This window comes from Geospiza fortis, unplaced genomic scaffold, assembly GCF_000277835.1.
Source record: "Geospiza fortis unplaced genomic scaffold, GeoFor_1.0 scaffold27, whole genome shotgun sequence".
Classification (NCBI taxonomy): domain Eukaryota; kingdom Metazoa; phylum Chordata; class Aves; order Passeriformes; family Thraupidae; genus Geospiza; species Geospiza fortis.
In genome coordinates this window covers 1,453,162-1,478,493 of record NW_005054329.1, presented here as the reverse complement: position 1 = coordinate 1,478,493, position 25,332 = coordinate 1,453,162, and the positions used below count along the sequence as shown (strand labels likewise).

Sequence of the window (25,332 nt, the reverse complement as noted above, 5' to 3'; positions counted from 1 at the left end):
AAGATGAAACCTTTGAAACAGGCTGTGAGAGCTAATAAAGTGGAGCTGTTTGATCTTTAATGTGATGAGTGCCTGCCGTGGGCTGTTCTGCCCGTGGAGAATCTGCATGAGAAGTCAGTCACACCACTGACTGCTGGTTAAGTAATTCATGGGTTCCTCCTACAAATCTGATTAGAAAGTTGTATTATGTCCTTATACAAAAATGATCTCCTAGGAGGAAGTGTAGTAAAATTGAAGTGTCTTGGAAGTAAATCTATGGGATGTGTTTCTAATACACCGTGAACTTACAGGTAAATAATTTTGATCCTCTGTTTATTAATAATGGTTGAGATAGGAGATGTAGCAAACTTTATAGCAAAAGTCTATTACAGAAGCTTTTCAGAATACAAAAAACATCACATGTTGGTTAAAATGTTAAAGTAAAAGTATGTTTTAATCAGCTTTAGTGGCTTGAGTTACAGCTGAAGGTGACGTGAGTTGGTCTCTTGAGAGCTCACCGTATGGGCCCTTGATGTGTGGCTTAACATGGTGGTCACTGGAGGGGATCAGGAGTCCAAGTGCAGGTTGTTTTATGGCAGTGAGCAGGCTGGTTCAATTACGGAGTTGCAGAGGTCCATCTTAATCAACAGCTTGTGTGGCAAAAGTGATGGTTTTTAGGAAAGTGCTGCAGTGTTTAAGATGGAATCGCAGCCGCACTGGGCTCTAAGGCTCCAGAAGGTGCAGAAGAGATGAGACTTGCAGGCTGCCAGCTCTGAGCAGCAGCCCTCCTTGTGCTGAGCACAGTTAGCGTGTGCCGTGAAAACATCCAAGCTGTGTGTCTAAACTCCCTGCTGTGAGCGTCTGTTCATGCACAGAGCTGGTGGTGTGATGGGGAAAGGGGGCCTTGGAGCCACATTCGTAAATGTCATTTGGGAGGGGACACTGGAGTGACTCCTGATGGAGTTTTCTGATGTTGCTGGTCAGTTTATGCCACACAAGGAAAAGAAAACTGCTGTGCAGATTTTATTCAATTACTGTGCCTGAGAAAGGCTAGTAAAGGACTCACTGAGATGGCAGTGCTGTGTCAGTGTCAGCTGTCATGTGCAAGCAAAAGGGGTTTATCAGTTCTTTTAAGAACACCACAGCAAACCACTGTGGTTTTGGCACAAGTCTTGGCTGCTCAGAAAACAGGGGAGTGATCTAATGCCTTCTGTGTCCCGGAGGCTTGGCTAGCTTACAGAAGTGGTTTGATGGTAATTAATACTGGTGCACCAGACAGAATGGATGGGAAAGAGGAGGAGGATGAAGGCTGGTTGCTTGCAGAGCAATGTATATCTGAGCTTGCCACCTACTCAGGGCATGGCAGAACTGCTGCATAATACCACAGGGAAACACTTGAGGAACAAGATCTCATCGGGAAGGGAGGGGAAGGTGTTTACCACGAGGGTGGTTGTGCGTCTCCCTGAGGTGGTTTATGTCCCACAGAGGGGCTGTGGGAGCCTGTGCCAGACTGCTGTGAATGGTAGGTGACATGGCTGCTGCTTGTAGACACAAACAGCAAACTAGAGCTCCTGGGTGCCCCCAGCTTCAGCATTACAGGAGTAACCTGAACTCCAAATGTCTTTAGAAGTTACAGGTGCTGCACATTCCCATAGTTAGGACAGAGTGAGGAGACCAGTAATTACTGTCACTGGAAAGTTCTAAATTCCATTCAAGATTTTATTCATTTGATCCCAAAGAGAATAGTTTATTGTACAGACAGAAGTTACATGTCTTCTACATGTAATAGCATCTTTCTCAAAACTGCATAGTTCTTTAAACCCAGGATAACTGATCTGAGCAGCTCAAACCCTGTCCATGTGCTTGCTTTGTGCTGGATGCAGGAGTCCTGTGGCTACCTCAAGACTTGCAGTATTGGCAGTATAGGAGTTTGTGTGGAACTGCTTTGCAGGGCAACATAATTGGATTTACTGAGCTGTATTTTGTCATCTTGCTCTGGTTTAGCCTTCCCCCTTCTACTGTAATCCAAAGGTACCCAGATACTTTTTTTTAAAAAAAGTCCCTTTGAATGAATGAGAACCAGCAGAGCACTGAGCCTGCCTTGACTGCAGGCAGGAAATCCCACCTTTGGTGTGTGCCAGCACCTAAGCAGAGGAGAAGAGGGAAGTGTTATTTGTGCAGCGTATGTGGCCCTTTTTTGGGTTCTAAAGGCCTTTTTAGGATTTTGCCTCATGTTCATGCCTGGAGCAAGAAAGGGCCTTTTGTTGTAACTTTAACAAGAGTACACACAGGCTTTTTACAGCATTGCAAATAAATGTGCTGGAATATATAGCCCAAAGTGAAGATGAATTCAGGGTCCTGAAAGCAGTGGCAGCTCCAGTTTCTTTCAGTTGGTTCTACCAAGGATTGGGGTCACAAAAGAGAAGGATAATTTACAGCTTAGCAAATGGGAAAAACTCTTTATAGCTGACTTGCTGGAACTCAACCCTGCAGCAAACCACCAAAGTCAGCATTATGTCATGAGCAATTAAGTGAGGTGACACTATTGCAGAAAGAGGGATGCTCTTTTGGGCAGGTTTATAGATGCAGCAGTTCTTTGCACATGGAAGTTACAGGATGGCTTGTTAGTTGCTTAACATCAAACTTGGACATCAGTCAATCAGTATTTTTTTCCTGCTTCCTCTGCAATCAAATACACTTTTCCAAGGTGATGCTGATTGCAGCAAGGTAAACTGGACATCTTGCTTGTTAAGCAGATGGTTCCTTCTGCATGGATCCCTTCAGTGCTGTGCCAGCAGGGGATGGGGCAGTCAAGCAGTGTTGGGGAGGGCCTGAAATGAAGGAGCTTTCTGCACAGATTTCACTGTGTGCATTCAGCTGCAGATTCATAGTGAGAGGCACTGCAGGTTGCCGAGGAAAAGTAGATGGACTTGGTATTTCTTGGTTTGCAGGGGGTGGGGGGAGGACGGGGGTCACAAATCACAGCTCCCTGTTCTTCCAAGCAAGATACTCTGTAACTGCCTGGGCAAAGTTAGCTTAGCTACAGCCGGACAGGAGTAAAACTGAGTAGGAGATGCCAGGTGCTTTCTCAGTGAGGAAAGAAGGATGTGCTAACCTCCTTTGCCAGTGCAGGCCTAGTGGTGTGTGGCTTCTCCCATGTCCCACTGCCATATGTGCCCCTCTCCCATTCCTGTGAGGCCACAGAATGCCCGCCAGCTCCTGGAGTGGGCCCAGCTCGCTTGGAGCTGTCACCAGCAGTTGCCAGGCTGCTGCCGAAGAGCTGACAGCTTCTCAGCACCTCAGAGATGATAATCCCAAGGGAGCTTTTGGAATGACCTCTTAGTGAGCCAGCTAACATCAGGCATGAGCACAGACAGGCGTTATGCTAATACAGTAGGTAAGACTGACTTCAGTTTGAGTTAAGTGTTAATGATGTTTTCTTAGTGACTCTCTTCAGTTCTTTGTGGATCTTACTTGCTAAATATTTGATACAGCTCTAAATTTTAAGTGATGCATGGTTTCGTTGTGTTTGGTACGCTTGTCCCTGAGTAGCTCTTTGTGCATTACTGACTTGTTTGCAGTATGCCAGCAGACTGGGCTGGCTGCACACTGGCCTGTCGAGGGCAAAAGTCTCACACCAAGTCCTGGTCCAGTTATCATACATTCTAAGCTGTGGGATTTCATATATCTCATTTCATTAAGAGCAATCTCAATTATAGTCAGCTCATAACAGTTTCTAATCCCTTCTCAAGTCTGATCTCCTCTGAATTTGATTAATGACCTCTGCACTCAGACTTCAATTTAGCATTTCAAGACCAGAAAAACACTTCTAAGAAAAGTAAGACTCTATGTTCACTGACTTCTCTTCTAGAGTACAGCTGGGTTCTGTAACTCCAGTCTGGACATATGTGCGTATTCCAGTAAATCTTACCATGAGTTGCACCCTTAGGCAAACAACACCAGCCACACAATTGTCATGGTATCCCCAACTCCTGCCCTTAATGGCTCCGGACAAGGAAATTGCTTGGATTTGCTTTGGACCTCAGAGGACAAACTGGGACCACAGGAATTTAAGTAACACAGTGAAATGAGAGGGGTGGAGAGAACTTTGAAAGAACCTTACTTGTTCTTTATGTGTATAATTTATCTTTTAAGAAAATTAACATCCAGTTTTTCTAATTAGCTAAATACTAGGAATTGTCCCGATTTCTTTTTGGAGTGAAACTTGCCTTCCTGGCTGATCACGGCTATTACAGCCTTTTGGGCTTTTTGGTACTGCTTCCAAGGCAAGCCCCCAGAGGTACTTGTGTGCAGCAGCCCTCGTAAGTTGAAATCCAGTAATGCTCTGTTCACTTTCACCTCTGTGAAGGAATGCATTCTGCTTGTTTCAGCATAAATGTGCTTTATGTTTGCACCTCCAAGTCATCTCTGCTACCTCTGCAGCCTTCGGGAGCCCGTCTCTCCTTTCTGCTGAGCCTGCTACCTGACTCGGCACAATGGACCTCTGTGGTTTGGCTCCCAGGCTTCAGCACCCCCTTGGAGGCAGTTTGCTCACTGTAACCAACCCTCCCAAGCAGTCATTAGGCCATAATTCCTGTTTACAGAGATAAATCTTTATTGGAGCTATTGGAAGCAAATGGGACATGGTTCCAGTTTTATATACAGAGAAGTCTGTAGTGTTGGGTTACAACCAGTGGAAATGACCCGAGATTACAGTGCAGATCGTGTTGTGTACAGTCAGTAACAGTGGCTGGCGTACAAACCACAGCACAGAAGCCAAATGAAGCCAAGTGTACGGGTACAGCAGCACAGGAGGAAGCAACTGAAGGTACAAAGAGCGTTCCCTTTACATCTGTACGCTTTTTTTGGCTAGTGAGTAGATACAGCTCAATTTAAAATTCATTGTGCAGTTATTTTTCTTCCCACTCAACTGCTACCAAATTAAGAAAATTTGAATGTTCAAATTACATTTTTAGTGCTATAAATAGCCGTGGTTGTTGCCAAATTACTTTATTTGAAATAGCTTTATTTATAGTTGGGAATAGTTCAGTCATCATTGTTCTCTAGTGATTACAAATTGGGAGAAAACAGAAGTATTTTGAAAGTAGTCTGTAATTAGACCACAAGGATCTCTTGTACTTCATTTGGAAGTTTAATTCTGGGTAACTTCTTTGAGAGAGATTTATTGGGAAGAAAGATGGTATCGTCCACCATATTACTCATTTGTGGAATGCTTTCATAGTATTTAAGGTTTAGATAGTTTATAGGTCATACTTCTTTTTATTCAATGCCATATCCAATCTTAGTTCAAAAATAAACACTCCATCCTCTGTGGATAAATAAATCCATGTCTTGGCTGCAGGTCAGACCTCTATTGGTGAAAGAGATTTAGAAAAATAGACCTTTTCTTTAACGTTTAATACGCTGACTCACAAAGGAAAAGTGAAATTCATTCAAGTCTAGAAACAAATACAGTACAAGTGATTTATAGAAATGCATTCCTTCCCTCTACAAACTTGCTGAGCATGAAACACTGCCCCAAAGCACTGCCTCTGTCTTTGCCTTGTCTCGGAGAAGTAATTATCATCAGAAAAGTCACATCAGACTGCACTGCCAGGTTTCCTGTCAGAAGGGCTCTGCCTCCTGAGGAGTCTTTGCTTAGGAATTCTTTAGATGCATGGATGGTGGTGGTTTGGGTTACACAAAGGATATTTTAGCCCAAAGTAGCAGCAATTTTAATTGATTTGGTTGACGGTGATTTTTGGTGGGTGGAAATTCAGCCATGAAAAAAAAGCCTGTGAGTTGGCCTTGGAAAGCACCAGCCTTTCCTCAAAATCTCCACTTCTGAGGCTGCTTCCCATTGATGCCTTTCTCAGCAAGGGGCTGATAGATTTGGCAGTACAGGTTTCATGCTCAACTTTGTCACTAAGAACTGGACAGGACTTTAAAAGCATACAGCCCACTGGGACTTGCTCTGCTGTTGTACTTCAGTGCTTTGGAGAGCCCCCACCCCCAGCAGTGCTGCTCTCTGAGAAGTGCAGTGTCCCAGGCTGGCTCTGGGGCAGCTGGAGCACGGTGACATTCTGGAGTGGAAGCAGTAGTTAAGCACCAGTTACTGGCCCCTGCAGAGGCTCAAGAGAGAATTGCTTCGTAGAGAGCTGGTCAGCCTAAAAAGCTTAGTCAGTTTGATCAATAAATATTGACTTAGGGTTAGGATGAGAAATAAGACACTGCACCTTGGAACTGGAAGACAGAGTCAACTTCCTGCTTTTTCTGTCCAAAAGGAGACTGGCTCCAAAACATTTGTCCTTAAGGACCTCTGTGATGCCTGACAGATAACTCATTATGCGTGTATGAATGTACCTGTCTCCGTTTGCAGAGAGGGGTAAATGTGTGACTGGACAAAGCTTGGAGGCTTTTTTCTGTGATTTTTTTTTCAACCATCTGCTCTGTTTCATGTTGTCCCTGAAGGCATGGTTACCCACTCCTAAATTATGCAGCATTGCCCAGAGAATGGCTCTGTAGTTGAATATGCTCTCTGCAGTACAGCCTCCCTTTTCTTCCAGTGTATGTGGATTTCCACACAATAGATGTTATCAGAAAACTACACTTGTCTTTATCCTGTTATTTTGAGCAGGGAAACAGTGATAGGAGTTTAAAAACACAGGAAAGAATCTGTACTGCAAATCAGAATTTTTGTAATTAAATTCATAGGATCATGAACTTTTCAAAAGCTGTACTGCTCTGAATGCTGTTCTCTAGCCCACCGTTATTCTCCTTTGAGCAGAATGACTTTCCATCTGCTTAGAAAGAGTTCTTTGTGAAAATAATGACAGAAGAATAAATACTGTCTCACTTGCCCTGACTTTGATACTCTACAGGACACCCTTACAAGACTCACATTCTGTTGGGAGTGAGTGCAGCAATACACACATTTCAGTATGCATAGATCATTAAATTGTAGCAGTGCCAGTAATAAAGCAAAACTTGCCAAGATGCCCTGTTCCTCTTAATTAAGCTTGATTTATGTGTGCCTGTTGACTTAAGATGCAGTTAGTGTCCACTGCTGAGATGATGCAGTACCCTGAGTAACTCTGTATTGATTACGCTTCCACAAGCTTGTGCTTTTGCAAGAACACAGAAATGAAACTCCAAGAAAATAAAGAAGTACATCAGGTTGTTTCCATGGAACACTGTTAATCTATTCATAGCAGCTTCAAAGTATGAAGTTAAAACTTACCTTCTGGTCTGCTCCCATCGAAACAGATGAGTGCTATGATTAACTCCCCTTTAGCTTAAAAAATAGAAGTGGATAGAATGTCAAAATACACTTTGCTGGTAAGATGAACCTACTTTGTCATAAGGAGTTACACCAATATTGGTGACCTAAAGTGTGTACACACAGGTCACTGTGGGAGCAGTATCTGCTTTCCCTTGTTGCCATGCTCCTCTGTGTAAAGGCAGCTTGTCTAGAATACTGTGGGCATTGCCGAAATAACTAACTACTGTTCCTTCTGAGGAAATGACTCTTATTCCTTTTCCTCCAAAAATTCAATTGCATGCTCTGCACACTGCCTGGAACTATCTACCTGTTTTGGGTAGGACTGCATCAAAAAACAAATTTTGTCCATTGGATTTCTCACATTCCTCCCGTGGAAAACCAGCAATCCTGGACTTGTTTACTGAACAGAAAAAATAATTTCATCTCCTTTAGCAACATTATTAGCAGCTTTTAGCCTGCTGTATGGAGAGCTTAAACCTCTTACCTAATTTCTCAGTAACTATTGAAAAAGCAATCCCAGCTCCCCCTGCTCATAGTACACAAGGTTGCTGGCTTTCCCCAGCACACATAAACCTCCTGGTTTTACCACAGACTGTCTTAATGGACTTGGAAGAGGCAGTGCAACTTTCCCTCCAGCTTCTATCTGTGATGCTCTAACCTCTAAAACTGGAGAAGGACATTTTCTTCTGTTCTTATGTTTTCTCTCTCTTGCCAGAACCAGATGCATTCAGAAATCCTGTGTTCAAGCTGATGCTGCACTACACCTCATGAACTGCAAAGCAGCATAAGGCAGCTGGAGCTTCTAGATCCTGGTTAGAGGTATGAATGAGGCTTAAGTTTAATCAATTAAAAATTAACTGCAGCTTTTACTCATTCCAACTCTCTTGTGCTAACCAGTGGAGGATAGTCAGTTACATTCAATTAATGCCTTTTAAAATTAAGTGTTATTTATTCTACTAGTGATAGCAGTCCAGAGGTTTTCACAAACCTGCAGTTCTGGCTGGTGAGAAAACATTTTGAAGTTGTTTACTTACACAGCATAGAAGAGACTGCAGCTTTAATTATCTTACTGCCCCAAACCTTTGAAGTTAGAAATCAGATAAATTCAGTCTCTACAGTTAAAAATTTTAAATGTTCTTTACATTCTTGTAATTCTCACTTCTTGGTGGATTATTAATTAAACATGGAAGAGTACTCCCCCTGAGAAGGCCTCAGTCTGTAAAAGTTTCTATAGACTAGGCTTGATGGGTTCTTTTCAAGTACACAACTACTAAACTACCTGTGGTACAGTATATATGACTTTAAATTGTACAGAGTTAAGGCACCAAATTCAAGATAAAACAACATCCAAATTAAGAGATATGCTTTAGAACTGCACATCTCCACACACCACTTTTGGACATTCAGCTCCTCAGAAACATCAAGGTAAACAATGTGGTCTGAATGTTTCATGCAATCTCAGGAACTGGAGAAAAAAACCCACTTTACTGAATTTAAACCTTACTGTCTGATGAACTTTTCTCTTACCTAACTCACAGCACTCCCAGTAAAGCACTGCCTTGCTTACACAGCATCAGAGCGGTGTGGGAGGAAGAGTCCCCTTTCTCCTGGGAAACCCCAGAGAGAGGAGTAGTCAGAGGAACAGGCAGATATGTCCTACTTGTGCTTTTGTATTATCTCACATATCAGTCACAAACCAACAAGTGAATCCCATATCTATGAGCAGAAAAGACAAGCACCACAAATACCTGGACATAAATAGGTGTGGATTCAGATGACACAAATAAAGCTAAGAAGGCATCGCTCTGGGGTTAAGCAATAAAACAGTTTAGTGGTGACAATTCTCTTAATGACAACTACTTAACCACTAGCTTAAATGGTTTATGTTCAAAAGAAAGTGCACATGAAACTGCTGCTGTGGTCCATAGGCACAGGACTTCAGTGCTGGGTTTCTCTGGTGAAGTGCTCTAAAATGACTTTAGCAGAATTTCCACTTCCAGTGGAATGAAACCAACAAGCTGTTAGACAAGCTGTCTCCTGTACTAAGACAGCAGATTCAGCTACCCTGTCTCTTTGCTCTGCTTTAAACAAGTCAATAAAATATCTCATTTTTCACTGGATTATTCAGGAGGAAGCCCAAGAGGGTCTGTGTGCTGAACATTCGAGCTGAGCTACTGTTTATGAGACAGAACAGCCGTTCCTAACAGAGCTCCTCGGTGTGCCCAGCACAGAGCTCATTTTCATTCTTTTGATGCCAGAGAGGCAAGGTCTTAGTCAGCCTTATGACTGAGAACAACAATCTGAATTTCATGTTTACACATCTCATCATGTATCCAAAGGAATCCACAGCAGCAGAGCTCCTGTGCTGTTTCCCAGAGCCACCGGAAATAGGAGCTGTTTTTGTAAGCTGCTTTGTGACTTGGAACTCAGTGAGGCTGGGACATAGTTTTTCCTTCATTAAGTAAGAGGCAACTGTCTTAGAATTTACCTAAAGGCAAGAAGTTCTAATACTGAGTGAGCATATCTTGGTATACCAAGCACAAGAAGCAGAAGGAAACTTGTAATTTTGTCTGAGTAAAGACTGAAATACTGTCTTGTCGTTTATAGGGATTAGGAGAGATGTTCAGCTACCCCACCTCTAGACTGGCTCAAAAGTACAGATGCAGAATTACAAATGAAGCAAGGGACTTTACATCAGGGAGTTGGTGGCAGAAAAAACAGGGAGTGCCACTCTCATTCTCCAAGGGACATTGCCAGGCCTGGATCTGAGGTGGTACGTTAAAGCTGCTCACATTTATTGCTGTCTTGGAGAAAAATAAGTGACAAGAGTTGCATAGCTGAACAGCCAACAAACAGAAGATTTTTTTCTCAGACTACTTGAGAAATCTTCATGCCCCTCCTCCTGCATTTTCTACATCCTAATAATCTGAGGAACTTCTTGTCAGGGAAATTGTTCTCAATAGCTCAGTGAGAGCAAAAGGCCTCAAATAATTTTAGATTTGTGCACTTTTCCCCAGTTAAGTTCTTTCAGGGGCTTGAGGGCACAGTCTTTTATTAAGACACACTTTAAATCTTTTTTCCTAGCAGAAGGCAAGTGTTCTCAAAGAAAGAATCCTTTTCTCCAGAGATGAGAGGTACTGGAGCACTTTTCAGATCTTTGTTAATGAGTAGAAATAGTCCTCTGGCACATTAATAAGTTGAAATATTTGTAGGAAAACTGGTTTCTCTGAAGTGCTTCACAGTCTAATTAAAAGTTTTTAAGAATCTAGATACTTATATGTAACAATTTCATGATTTGAGAGAATCAGTTCTTTACTAGGATTCTAGAAGATGATCAGAAAAGGCAGGGCAGGAAGACAGACTTCACAGAAGCAAAGGTATTTAACAGCAGTGAAAGTCATGGCAGCAGCATTTACAGCACATTAAGTGGGGAGCCATGACAATTGCTGAATCATCTAATTAGCTCACACTGGCTACAGGACAACAAATTAGACAGATTAGGAACCACCTACCCAGGCACTAAATTGCCTTTGTGAGGGTTGGATTGTGCACTGTGTCCAACAGAAATTGCTTGGGCAACCAAGGCCTCGTGTTACACATTCCCTTCAGGAGCACAGGCTGGCCTCCCTCCATCCAACTGGCCAAACGCCCAGGAATAAGGTCACTGTGTTCCAGCTCCTGAATGTGTGCTTAAGGAAGACAGCAAGCACTGGCAGAGAGAGAACACGATGGCAGGAAGCACCACACACCATGCTTTGAGCTAGCCAAGCCCTCCAAACCTGGCTGCTTACTCTAAACCCTTCTCTAGGAAGAGCCTGCCTGGAGGAATCTCTTTATGGCTGGCAAAGTAGGACGGAAGCAGACCCCTAAAGCTCATGGGTATTTTTGCAAAGTCAATGGTGATACCATTCATTTCCAGTATAGAGAACACATTAAACAGTTCAGTTCTTCATTGTAAATCTCTGGCTTTTAATCCCTTAAGTGCCAGACACCATCTCCCAAAATACACACGATCATCTGGTTAGCTAAAACTAGCATTAAGGTGGGTAGTGTATAGGCACAGACTTTCCCTGGTCTCCTATTTATAAATGTACTAATTGAAAGGAACTTTTCAGATTTCTTTTCCATGAACCAGAAATTCAAACTGTAAAATACCATTTCTGCTCCACTGAAAAGGTACTCCAGAATTGGTAATGCTACTGGCAGCTGCACAGAGCATACACAACCAGATGTATGCGTTTGGCTCTTGGGTACATGCAGAAATGCAAAGCCCAATAGCTGTAACACAGACCTCCAACCTCACAGAAAAGGCAGTTCAGACCAAGATCCTGTGAGGAGGCTTTTAAAAGGAAACCTAAAAGTTATATGCAGAAGAAATGAGTTTCTACTTCTGCTTTAGCAAAGCCATACTTGATGCAACACTGATGAAGCAAATGTTATCCAGATTACTAATCAGATAATAGCCTGATATTAGGCTAAAATTTACTGATGGAATTGGCTGCTCTCTCAAACCTCAATGCATCAGGCACTTCAGAGCCTACTCTGTGACCCTTTAGTACATGGGGCTATTTTGCTCAAATTCCACATGAATGAGAGGGGTTCCCAGGCAGTCATGCCCCTTAGGATCTTATCTCTGATTGCAGGAGGCTGCAGAACCCAGATTTAGGAGTCTTAGTGTGTTTCACATATCAGAAAATGGTTCTCTCCTACTGAAAAGGGAGGCAGCAAAGGCAAGGGGCCATCTCAGACATAAATACTGCAATGCTTTACTGCATTACAAACAGCAGGGTATTAGAGAAATCTAGAGAAAAAAAGATGGAGAAAGTTGAGATCATTTAAAAAAAAACAGCCGGAGAGTGGAAAGCTTAAGATTTTAAGAGTTAAAAAGAGTGATAACAGAAAAATACAGAAATTCACAGTTAAAGCAATTCTGCTGGAAAGAAATACATATGGATTAAGCTGCCAAGCACAGTCCACAAAGAAGCAGATCAAATGAGAGTCAGCAAGATGTTTATTATCAGTCCTTGAAGTGGACAGTGCTTGTCAGGCTGACAGCAGTTAAGCTTAGGAAAGGAATATTCAGGAGAAGTTCATTATAATGCACCTTGATGCATATAATATCCTATCTGAAGGAGCAGAGCAGCCTGCTGCTCCAGGATCAGCACTGCTGGGCCTGCCAGGCTTAAAAAGGGACTGAACTGTAGGTGAGCTGCAGATGCAGCCCTGAGTTTGCACCTTGAAGATAACAGCAGATAGAAACCTGCCCCCTGAACAGGAAGGATGTTCTGATGGCTCATCAGTTGTCCTGCAGATGTCATGGAAGGATTATGTGCTTCCAGGGCCAGCCCCTGGAACAGTTCCTCAGTTCATTTCCCAGGTGCAAGTTCAGGAGCAAAGCTGACACTATTGAACAGCTCTTTTTCCCTTACCAGCCTATGCATTATATCCAGAAATATCCTGAGGAATGGATGTACATGCAGCTACTTTGTGAATTTGATGATTCAATATTAAAATCAAATATAGTTTATATTTGCTGTTAGTGTTTTGATGCAGACCTTTGGGCTTGATACACCACTACATACTCTGTACCAAGTGGTTTTCTGTTTGACACCAGTGTCAACTGTTACCAGTCAGGGGTTGTTCCTGTTTTCATCTCTGAATTGAGACCCTAAAATGCTAATACATCATCATCAGCTTGCTCCCTTTTGCTTTTTTATTTTTTAGCCATTTTTATATAAAAAGAGTTGTTTCCAGCAACTTCAAGTACTGCAAGTACTGCACTTCTGGAGTACTGTACTTATGCAACTTTGCATAACGCAAGGTTTAAAAGACAAATAAAAAAATAGTATTTTAAAACTACACATATCATGTGCACCAATAGGTCATAATCCAAACCCATTTTAATCTAAGTAAAATATTGTTAAAACATTTACTACAGAACTGAAAAGAATTATTTATGGATGGCTGTATCCTAATTTCCAGCTGTAGAAAAGCACAGCTAAGCAAAGGATTCACGCAGAGATAAATCCCTGCCTGCCTGCCCTCCTGTCCTGCACTGCACCCACAGGAGGGAAGCAAACCTGGCTGCTTCCTGAATTAATTTGACCTAATGTAATTTGATCTCTGCAGATTTTAACTGCAGTATCATCAAAGTTGTTCATTCTTCATTTGGAGTTTAGCTTTAATAGTTTAGGGAAATAGTTTCTCTCATTATTAGTGTCACCCATTGCACTTAGCCAGAACCAAGGTGTGCATTATTCAGAGCAGGCCATGGCCTGGCTTTGGTACCTACCCAAACGTGTCCACAGGGATGCAAGGAATGCAGTGCCTGACACAGCGGTATCAACACAGCTTTTTATGCTACACAGGAGAAAAATATTTGAAGGAGAACAGTCTGTTGATAAAACCAAACAATTTCTTAAGTGTTAGGTAATATTTTTTAACTGAAACTGGAGTATTTGAATTGGCCTTGAGAAATACAAAGTTGGGATTCAGACCCCTATGTATTACCTCTTTAAACACTGAGTTATCAAGACATAATAAAAACGTGCCATATACAAGATTGTCACAGGTATACGAGATTTTTAGAAAAAAAGCAATAAAAATATTCTTTAAGCTGAAAATAAAATCTCTTACCTTTTATATCACGATCTCAGCTTACAGTCACTACATTTCTGCTTATTTTATACAAGTGCATATGGCTATGAAGGTCCGGAGAGAATGAGAATAAAGTGGAATTAACCTGCTGAAAACTGCTTAGAAGTCTTAAGCTGCAACATATAGATGTTCCAATACCATTTTAAAAAACATTCACCTTTCAGTTATTGCTGATTGACAGTCTCAAAATATCAACATACAAATACTCAAGAGGGAAATATCTCAGTAAATTTAGAGCAGCAAAGGTTTTTGAACTGGATGTTTCCCAAATATTGTGTTTTCCTATCATTTAGTGATGATTTTAAGAGACACAAAAGCAATCCATTTAATTTTCAAGTTCAGGCCTACCATTTTTGTGTCTCATATCAATGATGTGGGAAAGAGAGAGAATATATCATTCAGTTACATTTTGGGAAAAAATATTATGTTCTATTTTTTTTCTTCTGCCGTTTTGCTACATTTCATGTCTGCTGACATGCACAATGGTACAAAGCACTGCTGCTTCAGGAGTGACCATTGCACAGCTCTGTAGCAACTTTTATAGGAAACATGCAAATACAGTATAGTATCAAAATTCTGAAGGACTTCAGTAGTCAAAGTAAAGGCAGATTTCAGTGCTCGAAACAGCACTCGACCCAGGTTGTGCCTTGGTTTGGCATTTGGTTTTCCCCCCTCAACACAGCAGTCCTTCCCCTTCTAGTGTAAAGAAATAACCAGGAGTATATACACATCTATTGCTATGTACCCAAAGAGAGGACTTGTGGCTTGGACTAAGTATTGCTTTTCATTACATGGAGCAAAGTTCAAGAAGTGAGAAAAACACTTAAAAGAAGGAAAAAAGCTCAGATCCCATGTCTGAAGTTGAGAAACCTCAAAACGAGCCACGTTTTTCTTGCTTTTAAGACATGTACAAAATGCCATTTGGAGCCACACAACCTGATGGTTCTAGAAGTCAGAGAAGAAATCTTGAGGGCCCAAGTGAATAATAAAAGGTGCGATGCTGAGAGGCTGGCAATAGGGACTGTCAATGAAAAAACCACCTACAGTGGGAGAAGAGCAGAGAAGCAAAAACCTCACGTTAATTTCTGAGACTGGCTGAAGCTAAAGCTCCATTTAAATTTCTCTGCTCTTTCAGCTGCAAGTGGAATTTTCATTGTAAAATGGGCACTTTGAATTCTTTGAAGGTATTGAAACATCTAACACTTCCAAGGTTACCACTTTCTAAACAAAGAACTGACAGCTCATTCATATTTTCAGTAAAGCAGAGAAATGTAAAATATGCAGCAAGGGGGCAAGTTTACAATGTGGTTAGTAACTCCCAACAAATGACAAAAAATAAAAAATGACTTCTATAAATCATCTGAAATGACTGCCATCATGTTGGAAAAGAGCATAGCGCCCTTCTTGTCTTTGAAATAAGAAGTTGTTTTTGGCTTACTAACGTTCATTGTATAGAATTGGTTCACGGAATATTTTGTTTAGAATTTTACAAAACTGGGGATTCAGGAAAAAAAAAAAGAAAACTACAAACAGTTGCCAATCAGGGGAACTCCAAAAGAGAGGGGGGGAAAAATGTGCACAGAGGAAAGATTTCTTTAATGAATATTTGATTAACAAAAATGGGCTCTGATCAGCCATGCTTTTTCTGCTCCGTGATGGCTTCCTTTCATCCATAGGCCAGCAAAACAGGTCAGTGATTTCTGAGCACCTCTCAATTTGGCTCCATCCCCGGCCCTGCTCTGTGTTCTGTGAGTGACACCAGGCTCACCCTCCCGGGCCATCCTCTACGTTTTATTAAAGTACCACCGACAGCAAACGGAAGCGAGAGCTACGGCAGGAGGAGAACCATGGAAATGGAAACACATTCCTAAGCACAAATACTCAGCTTAAGAATAACAGCTGCAGTTAATTCCAGGGAAAGCAGCTTGTTCTATAAGCCACCCCTTATTCAGCTTTTCTAATACTTCTCTCCCTCTAAGGGGGCTATGGGGAGGAGGAACTTTACATTGCTTTAAGCACCGCTCTTACAACACCCTCAGCACAGACACAGCTCCCCTCGCCTCAGCAGCAGCGTCTGTTAGAGAACAGGGGGTAAAGGAAAGCCAGCCTATGGAAAAGCAACGGGCGGGGGCTGAGGAGAGAGTGCAACCAACAATGCTGCTTATTTGTGGGGTGATACCTTAATAAAGACCACTGGAATCCCTTGTTAGAACCCACAGCAGTCCACAATCCATGGAGACTCCAGTTGTGGAGCTGGGGCCTATCCTGGAATTTCAGACAGGTGCACACACTCCTCATCAAAAAGAGGACTCTGGGTTTGAGCACCAACTCATAAAAAAGTACTGGCCTATGGCTGAAGTGTGTCACTTTTCACAGCAGCACTCAACAAGAACTGGGACAATTAAATAGCAAGTTTTCATGGGGACCTTGTTGCTGCTTTAGATTCTTATAAATGTAAGGGGGAAAGGAGAACCTTTGGTTTAATATACAGTTGACAAATAAAATGCTTTCTGTAGAAATGGTGGATGGAAAATCAAGGGTGGGCAGACAGTCTTAAAAGTGAAGAAGGCCACAAGAACAAGTGGAATTTTTTTCTCTCTTTTTTTTTTCTTTTTGTAAAAACAGAAAAGAAAGGAAAACATGTAGTTTTTGAGCTTTAAAGAACCTGATTGTAACATTATTGTTGTCCTTTCTCTGGGCAATACAGGTGTAAGGTGTATCCCTGGAATTGCATCCTTCTGTGGGAACTTCCTTTAATACTTGTTTAATACTTGTTTCACAGAATGCAGCCTTATACAGAGACAGACTAATTCCCTTTGTTTCATTTGTTTTTCAGCACTTTGTGTATGAGTGAAAAGTCTTCTTGGATAATTAAGACTGTGTCTAAAATCACAGTTACAGTATGCTGATCTATAAGGAAACTCAGGTACTGATGCTTAACTATAAAAAATAAGATAAAACAATATTTTAACCCATATCTTACTAAGTTTATTACACACCATAATATTTACAAAGTTAAATGTTAACTGTAAAGTTTCTATCGTGTTTTTTTATTATTATTCTTTTTATTTTTGTTTTTTAAAGAACTATGCCCTGCATTTAATAACCCTACAGCAAATACAGGTCATTAACTGAGTCTGTGTGACTGCATTAGGAAACAGGCAGTACTCTTGTGTTACAACAAAACAGTTTATTTGTGATCAGTGTTTTATATTCTATACATCCTTCACAAATTTAATTTTACATAATCGGATACTTCATTTAAAACGTAAGATTTAAGCTTCTAGTTCTTCCCTATAACAGAAGGCTGGTATAAGTTATTTGAAAATGAGGTAACATTTCACAGAACATTTTTTCAAGTTTTAGAGAACTAAATTTGCATTTTGTTAAAATCAAAAAGTAGGAAAAAGATGTTTCTTTACAAATGACTTTGCTCAAGTATGTGTTCAAAGAAAACAGGATAAAAAGGCTTTTTTCTTCTAACATTCTGTACTGTACTGTGTTGTTCAATCAATAAGAATTAGCTTCTGCCATTTGCTAAAAGAATGAGTAGTGGGGAACGGGGTAAGTTGGGAATTTCATAACTGGTAACAGAACCATTCTCTTGGGTAAACCTACAGAGAGAAGAAAGGGAGAGGACTCCAAATAAGTTCAGCAATCCAAGAAAGTCAGATAAGAGCTTACAGTAGTGTTCTCATTAACCTTTTCCAGATCAGTGAGTCAATGTGCTGTCAGGGTGCAGAGTCCCATAAACAGTAATGCTTCACCACTTTGCACTGTTTCAGACAGATGGTTATAGCTTAAAGTCTGCTTTATTTTTGTCCTGGTGTTTGGTAAAATTAAGGAAGTAATAGTCTCAAAAGCAGAGTGTGTATTTGGATTTGAAGCTCTATTTCATAATCTTTATGGTAATTAATCTCTACGAGTTTGTTCTACATTGAGGTAATTTCACAGGCCAGTGGCAATTGCAGATATTCTAGACAGGCACTGCTGTGCATAAAATACAACTCACAGGGAAACTGTTCAGCAGTTTTGATCAGCATCCAGGTAGGTCAGCCAAAAATCACGCACCTACAGTAAATTCTACATCTGCTTCCTTATTCTGCACTTCCTCTCCTGATCTGAAGTAGTAAATCTGGAAAGATTGACATCTGCCTGATTTCATTATTATTTTAGAGTTCTTGTGGCCTCACAAACTTCTGCACAATTAAACGTTTGTTTGGTTTTTTAATCTTGCCTATTTAAATTCTAGTATTTAACCTATGTATCCATTTAGAAATCACAAAGCAGCAACAGCAGGTATTTCAGAGCACCGGATGATCAAAGTGAAGTTTCCCAACATGCAACAGCTTACAAAGGCAAAGAGACATGTTTACCTTACAGCCAAAAAGCATTATCCCAGAACTTTGCATCACAATCATAAGACATTAAGAACAGAAACTCTTTATGTGAAGAATGGGGGCATCCAATTCCACAATACTTTGAAGTCAGTGATATGTCACATATATACACCTAAGTGCTTAAAATCCAGCTCCCAAAATAGGCATAATGAGAAAAAAAATCCCAAACGGGAAGGAATGAATGAAAAAAGCAAGAAAAGCTGCAGGGAAGCTTGGTAACAGTTGTATTCCTGCCTTCAGTAGGGAAAGGATTCCTCATGTCACAGTGTGTCACTGCTTGTAAAAACACAGATATGCAGGTACCAGTAATCCTACTTAGAGACTGTTGCTTGAAAAGAACCAAGAGGGTTCTTAAAAAATCCATACCCCAAACTAAATTCCCTTTCATTTTTCTCTGAGAAAACATGTTGCTGTTCCTTGTGTGATGCACCACAAAGGACAGCACTCCATGGGACAGCCCTGCTGCCAGCTGCCCTTCTGTCAGAGGACAGGGCCAGTCAGCAGGTGTAAAACTACAGAGGTTTGCTCCAAATCTGGGGGAGAATTCCACACTGAACACAGACCGTAGGCCCATTCTCCCTCTCAGTACAGAACTGGACCAACTGGTCCCAGTCAGGCAAAGCAAATATTTTCCATAAAGCAGCACCATTTTTGCCCTGTTAGAGCTCATACCTCTAGAAAAGTCATGTAATTGACATTTCAAAATATTTTTAACTTTTATAATGATATCAGGGGAGTTCGTATTGCCCAAGTTAGACAGATTTGGAAGGAACAACTTACTACAAATGCTAAAAAGCAGAAGCAGAGGTTTCCCATATGAAAAATTCCAGGCCTTGAAGCATGCCAGTCATTTGAGCAGCAGACTGTGACCAGTCCCTGCCACAGGAGAGGCTGCTGGGACTGGTCCTGGTGGGCTCACATTGTGTGTGCCAGGACATATCACTGACTCCAAACTGCCCTGCTCCCATTGCCACATAAACCTCATTCAAAGTAACCAAAAGGGCCGGTTAGAGGAATGCATTGTTAGTCCAGCATAAAACAAGCCAGTGGGGAGGGAGAAGCCGAGTTAAGGAAAACCCTTCCATCACAGCTCTCTGGTTATCAGCTCATTTTACAATCTCCATGAAACCAGTGCTTTGCCAGCCTAATAGAACATGTTTCATAGTGAAAAGCATTGTGGCAAATGACTGTGTCCTGGCTGCCTCACAGACTGATTGCTACCAGTACCAACTACCCAAAAGCCATCCTGGTGTCCCAAGCAGTGGTGTTTTAGCCTGCAGGGGTGGGGGGGGTATTTGCCCATAGACTTCAAAGACAGCATTAAGGGAGCTTTGTCCGCAAGTCACTTACACTTGGGAGCAAACATTTCACCAATGTTACTGTAATGCCATTTAGCTAAATCTGAGTCAGAGATGCTGAAATAGGCCCTTCGGTAGTCTTTGAATGGAGCACAGACTGGCTGTAAAAAGTAAGGGAACTACTTTGACTGGGTTCCAGTATGAAGGGAACAGGCAATTAGAACAAGCAGTCCTTCCACAGACCAGGCAAAGCAGAGGCAAAAAGCTACTCCAACCAAAAAAGAACCACAAGGTTATGGCATAAAAGTGGTGTTGTTGTCGTGGTTTAAGAGCTTAAATCTCTTTGAATTTCTCCTTGGACTGCCACATTTGGATTGCCACAACAGTTTCTGCATAATTTCTAAGGTGTTAATTACAGGGCTGTACGTACCGTAGGCTGGTGCCGCTGTGCTGTATCCGTACGGTGCTCCATAGCCTGCAGGGAAACACAGGAGAGAGAGGGGTCATTCCCTGCCCTGCCTGTCAGTGTTGGCACACCTGCACATGAGCAGGGACGCTGTGCCTGAAGCAGGAGCACAGCAAAACCAAACTCACATCAATACATACAAATATTGCTGAAAACACCGAAATGTTCCTACGTGGTGGCCAGAAGGACAAGCTGCCAGGGACTTTCTCAAGCCTCAGCATCAGAGAGTTAAAATTCCCTATTTCATTTCCTCAGCATTTTCTTTTCCACTCAATCCCTCAAGTCTGCACTGTCAGAGCATGGAGTTGGCATGACAGACATCTCATATTTGCTTATGTTCTTCTTAAAACACAAATGCAGTCTATGCAGAGAACAGTCACTTTCCTAAATTTCCTTTAAAAAGAAAACGCTTTATGCCTGTGGTAGATGTCACGTCCCCCTTAGTAAAGCTCCTGACTTTCTCTGCCATTTCTAACAGACAGAGTTCCACAGAAGACATGTGAACACCTCCACACAAACAGATCATTTTCCCCCAGAGAGCAGAGTGTGACTCTGAAGTATTTGAGAGAAAAAGCAACACAGGTAACACCAGCATTGGTTTCTACATGTCAGTAGTTCATGAAGGCTTTACAGGGTTTCTTTTTCTGGTGAGACTGCTGGTGTCACTCCAAAAAAGTAAGAGATTTCTGAGAAGAATAGGTGATAGAGAGAAATAATCTGTGAAGGCCAAGGCCAATAAAAGCTTAACTACAGCAACTGGGAAATGAAACTTATTTCTGGAATAATTCCACACTGGCAAGAAGCATGCCCCTTGGCAGGTTAAAGTGTCTCTTAAATGACTCCTCAGGCAGACAGACAGTTCCAAAAACAATGTTAACAGCCATTAAAAATGAATTACTGGGTTTTAATATTTAAAATGACATGACCATACAGGAACAATGAAGATGACATGCTGCCAATGGTGCCAGGCAGGAAGGCTCCCAAACAACAGGGCTGTGCTATTAGCACATGCGAGCTGCTGGAGGGTCTAATTAGAGCTCATGCTGTAATCTGAAATCCTGAGCATGAGGACTAGAAGTGTTATTTTTTGGAAGCTACTACTGGATTTGCTTTGACTAAGGCATCTTCAGCATCTCATCCTTACAAATCTGTGGTTCTTAGAACAAGTGAAAACAATGTCTGTATTCCTTTCACATGTCACACACAAACCTCAGACATGCTATAAAGTCACAAAGAAAATGCACTTTGAAAAGAAATTTGAGGATGGAGAAAGTGATCATTTCATGAACATTTTCTTGTGAAAATGTGAAATGGGAACCAGAAGCCCTTGAACTTCAGAAGCTGTTTCTGCTAATCAGAACAATGCAGTGCGGATGATGATTCCCCATCAGCCAGAGTATGAAAAGAAATTCTTTTATTTCTGGCCACCACAGAAGCTACTATTAGATGCTTCCAAGTGGAATTCACGTAGAGGATTTTTGGGAGCTCAGGGACTCTTGAGCCTGCTGACTTCATGTTCACAAAGGATTCTTGGAAAAGGCACTCCTATTGCTAAACCAGTACATGATCCAGAAGGTTCTTAGGCAGGAAGAGAGTGTTGGGAATTGTGCCATGGCAATGAACTATGAGGACAAATCATAAAATAATAAAGCCAAGACAGCCATTATGCCCATAACTGTGTGCTCTGTGCACACAGAGCTTTGAGCTGCACACTCATAAAGGATACAGTCTGCCAGTTTTCCAGCTCTTTGATTTATTTAAACCCCCATGAAGCCTTCTGCTCCATGTCGGATGGTTAAAGGAATCACTTGCACAGGTGAATAACACATATGAAAAAGAACACCCAGCAGACAAATCCTAAACTGTCAGCTACAAGCGTGGTGCCTTACCTGGTGTTATGTATCCAGTAGCAGCAGCTGCCCCAACGAACGCCCCTCGTGTTAAAGCACCTCGTCCTCTGCCTCGAACAGCCTGGACTGCTGCAGAAACAGCTGTATTGACAACCCCTTTAGTCTGCCCAGAGTGACAAAAAATAGCAGTTTAGAGAGTGAGTGTTGCAGGAATACAAGGCCACCTGCATTAAATCATCCCCTTTGAGAGGGCTCTGTAAACATGCCTGATGTGCCAGGCTGGCTGAGCACAGACTGGAGAGTGCTGTGCCAAAGGATGTGAGTGACAGGGACACAGCGGGTCCCTGGCCCTGTCACTGCCTGCAGAGCCCAGCACGTTCCCCGTGCTCAGCCCTGGCAGTCCCTTCCCTCAGACTGTGCCTTATTTACCTCAGATTTGGGCATAACTGAACACTGCTGGCTTCTGAGCCTCTCTGCTGCTCCTCCATGCTGTCTTTCCTATCTCCTTACAACTTTCCTCAACCTACAGCACTGGTTTTACATCTCCCTTACCCTCCTGAATCCACATAACTGCAGCAGGGCCAAGATCTCACCCCCAAACAGCCAGCTCACAACACCACCAGCCTGTGTTAACCTCACTTTACTAAAATGCTGCCTTCTGTATCAAAAACCAACCCAGACCTGGGATAATGGTCCAAAAAGCAAGTTACAGTTCTTACCTGAGGAAGAATCTTCTTTTTCTTGTTATTTGCTGCATTAGGCCCAGAAAACAGTTTTTCAAGTGCTGCTAATGCAGCACTTGCTTTTGCTACTTTCTTGTTTGGGCCTGCACCTCTGAACTTCTGCCCATCTACTTCTACCTGAAAATTAAGACATGAGTTTATGCCTAGTATTGATGCACAGGAACACCATGCTGCACCCACTCAGCTGATGTGCCACCCATAAAGAACTTCAGTAGGAAAAAACATCCTTAGTGCTTTATGTGACAAATTTCTATTGGTTCTAGATCTGCAACTGCTAAAGGATACCAAGGTTATCCTGGGAAGCAGTGTGTCAGAGATACTGGGAATCTGGAAACTACAACTGCAATTCAAAGAGGACCAGCATATCTGTTGCATACTGGATTTAACCCATAGCCTGGAGTCTTCTTTGTCATGAAGTTTTGGTCAGAATCCAGTTTGAATTCTGACTGTATTTTCCTAAAGTAGAAAGGCTATTCCTTTCCCCAGCTGAATCATCACAGCAACAAAGAGATACATAACCTGAGAAATCACCACCACGGCTGTGCATTGCAAAAGGCAAAATAGCAAAAATGTGAGCTGCAGCAGCAAGTGACTCTGCTGCACCATTAATGACCAGGTGCACCCTCCCCAGCTGCACCTCTGCCCCTCTCACCTCCATCACAAAGCGCTTGTCATGGCTTCCCCCTGTTTCGGAGATGAGCTCGTACTTCAGACCTCTTCTCTTTTCATTGAGCTCCATCACCGGGTTTTTACCACTTGCTGTGAGTATGGGACCCTGAGTTCTTACCTAGAGAGACATGCAGGGTGTTACTTCAGAGCCTTTCTCTCTTCAAAATGCAGCCAAACCTCTGCACAGCTGTATCACAGGTAACAGTGCCCTGGCTGCAGCAACCAGCGATGCCGGCACAGCAAAGGGCAAGTCTCTGAAGAAGGGCACGAGGACCAGCAATGGTGTCACAGAAGTCACACCCATTTATTTCTGTTAGTGAGGGCTGCTGTCCTCATGGCCTGATCTGGTGCCTGCACAAACTAAACATGACACCAGCTGCACTTGGAATTGCAACCCTGAGAGAATCTGAAGGTGGGGCCACGGTGTCAAGTTCCTTGAAATTGAAGGCTTTCACACTGAAAGGAGAGAGACTGGCCTTCCCAGCCCTGCACACATCTCTGCTCTTCCACCTCATTATGTCCTGGCACTACCCAGCTCAGACTGAGTCACGTGTCTTAGTAGAAATGTCTGTAAACTGTTTGGAAAGCAAGGTAAAGCTGAGATCTCAGCACACGAGATCAGTCTACAATAGAATTTTCTCAGCTATGGATAAAAACAGGGCAGTTCCATTAAAAATACTCCATTTCCATTCCCCTGGAAATTTCTCAGTGGACTAAACATGTATGTGGTTTGAGTCATCCATGATTACACACTGGAAATTGTTTCCCAACTGAAGAATTTTACGTTTTACCATTCTGACAAGTAGAGCAGAAAAAAAACCCAATGAAAAGTGAAACCCCAAACCCCACACCTCCATCTTTTGTACTTTCAATGCAGTCCTTACCTCTAGGGTAGCGGAGGTGTCAGCTGTGGAATTGCCAGTATTATTATTGCTTGAGATTGAAGATGTTGTTTCATTTTTACCTTCAGTATCTGATTTTTCATCAGAACTTACACACTCCACATCTGCATCAAAACCTGTTGGATACCCCATTGCTTGTAAAACCTACAACAAAGCCCCATGAAGAGAACTGTGACAGAGGTAGCAGAACAGGAGCAAATACAAAGTTGATCACAACACAAGAAACAATACACCATACACCTTAAAAAGGCAGATTCCTTAGAATATTATTTTTTTCCTATTTGAAATAGAGATATCCATTTCAGTGGTTATCAGTAGGGAATACAATATCAGTGGGGAAAATAATTTCAGGTTTCCAAAAGTGGAATCAACACAAAGCAGAATTTTAGTCTCAAAGATACTCATGAGCATCATTCATCATCTCAAGAATTCCTTGTAAAGTAAGAAATTAAAGACACTGTTTAATGGCCTTATAAGGAAATAGTTTCATGCGTGATTTCCCCCCTGTGTCTATGGACATATCAAGAGACAGACTGTGGGGCAAATGTGACAAAACAGTCTTGTGAGAATTCAAGCCTTGTACAAGATGGTACTTCTGGAGCTCAGTTCCTTCAAAAACATCCTCCATGAGCAAGGCCAGCCTCTCCCTTAACCAGCTTCCTGATCCAGCTGCACAGAGCTACCACACATAGGGCAACGGAAACTGAAAGGAACCTGAAACTCTGCTGAAAATCTGGGGCCAAGAACAAAGTCTGCAGAAATGACTGTGTTCAAACCCTGTGCTGAGACCTGCCTGGGTAAACCCCCGGCTCAGCTGCCATGCAGTTGGGGTACATCTGGCTGCGTTCTCGGGGCTTCTACATTTTAAAAACGTCAGATTAGAAAGTGCAATCTCACATTATTCCCTCTTATAAGGCTGGAAGGCAGGATCTGGGTCTGCTGAGAAGGGAAAGAAAGAAAGAAGGAGAGAAAAAAAAAGCAACTCTGACCACACCACCCATTTCCTCTTGGCTTGAATCGCGGATGTTTTGATGTGTAAATTTAGAGAAAACAGAGCTGGGTCGGCACCAGCACAGATCTGGCTGA

At 42.1% G+C, this 25,332-nt stretch overlaps 1 protein-coding gene across 3 annotated transcripts in view; it reads right to left on the bottom strand.

The window, feature by feature from the left end:
• Positions 1-4,574: 4,574 nt before the first annotated feature.
• STRBP (spermatid perinuclear RNA binding protein) overlaps positions 4,575-25,332 on the bottom strand; it is a 36,883-nt gene continuing 16,125 nt past the window's right edge. For 2 of the 3 annotated variants that reach the window (XM_014307140.2, XM_005421237.2), the window contains exons 12-17: positions 24,229-24,390; positions 23,328-23,462; positions 22,652-22,792; positions 21,972-22,095; positions 20,047-20,091; positions 4,575-17,532 (exon numbers count right to left, since the gene is read on the bottom strand). In XM_014307140.2, the coding sequence (XP_014162615.1) occupies positions 17,456-17,532; positions 20,047-20,091; positions 21,972-22,095; positions 22,652-22,792; positions 23,328-23,462; positions 24,229-24,390 (684 nt within the window). In that variant the 3' untranslated portion in view covers positions 4,575-17,455. Of the gene's footprint in view, positions 17,533-19,055; positions 20,092-21,971; positions 22,096-22,651; positions 22,793-23,327; positions 23,463-24,228; positions 24,391-25,332 lie in introns of those variants that run through there. The other variant, XM_031057198.1, reaches the window with a different exon arrangement.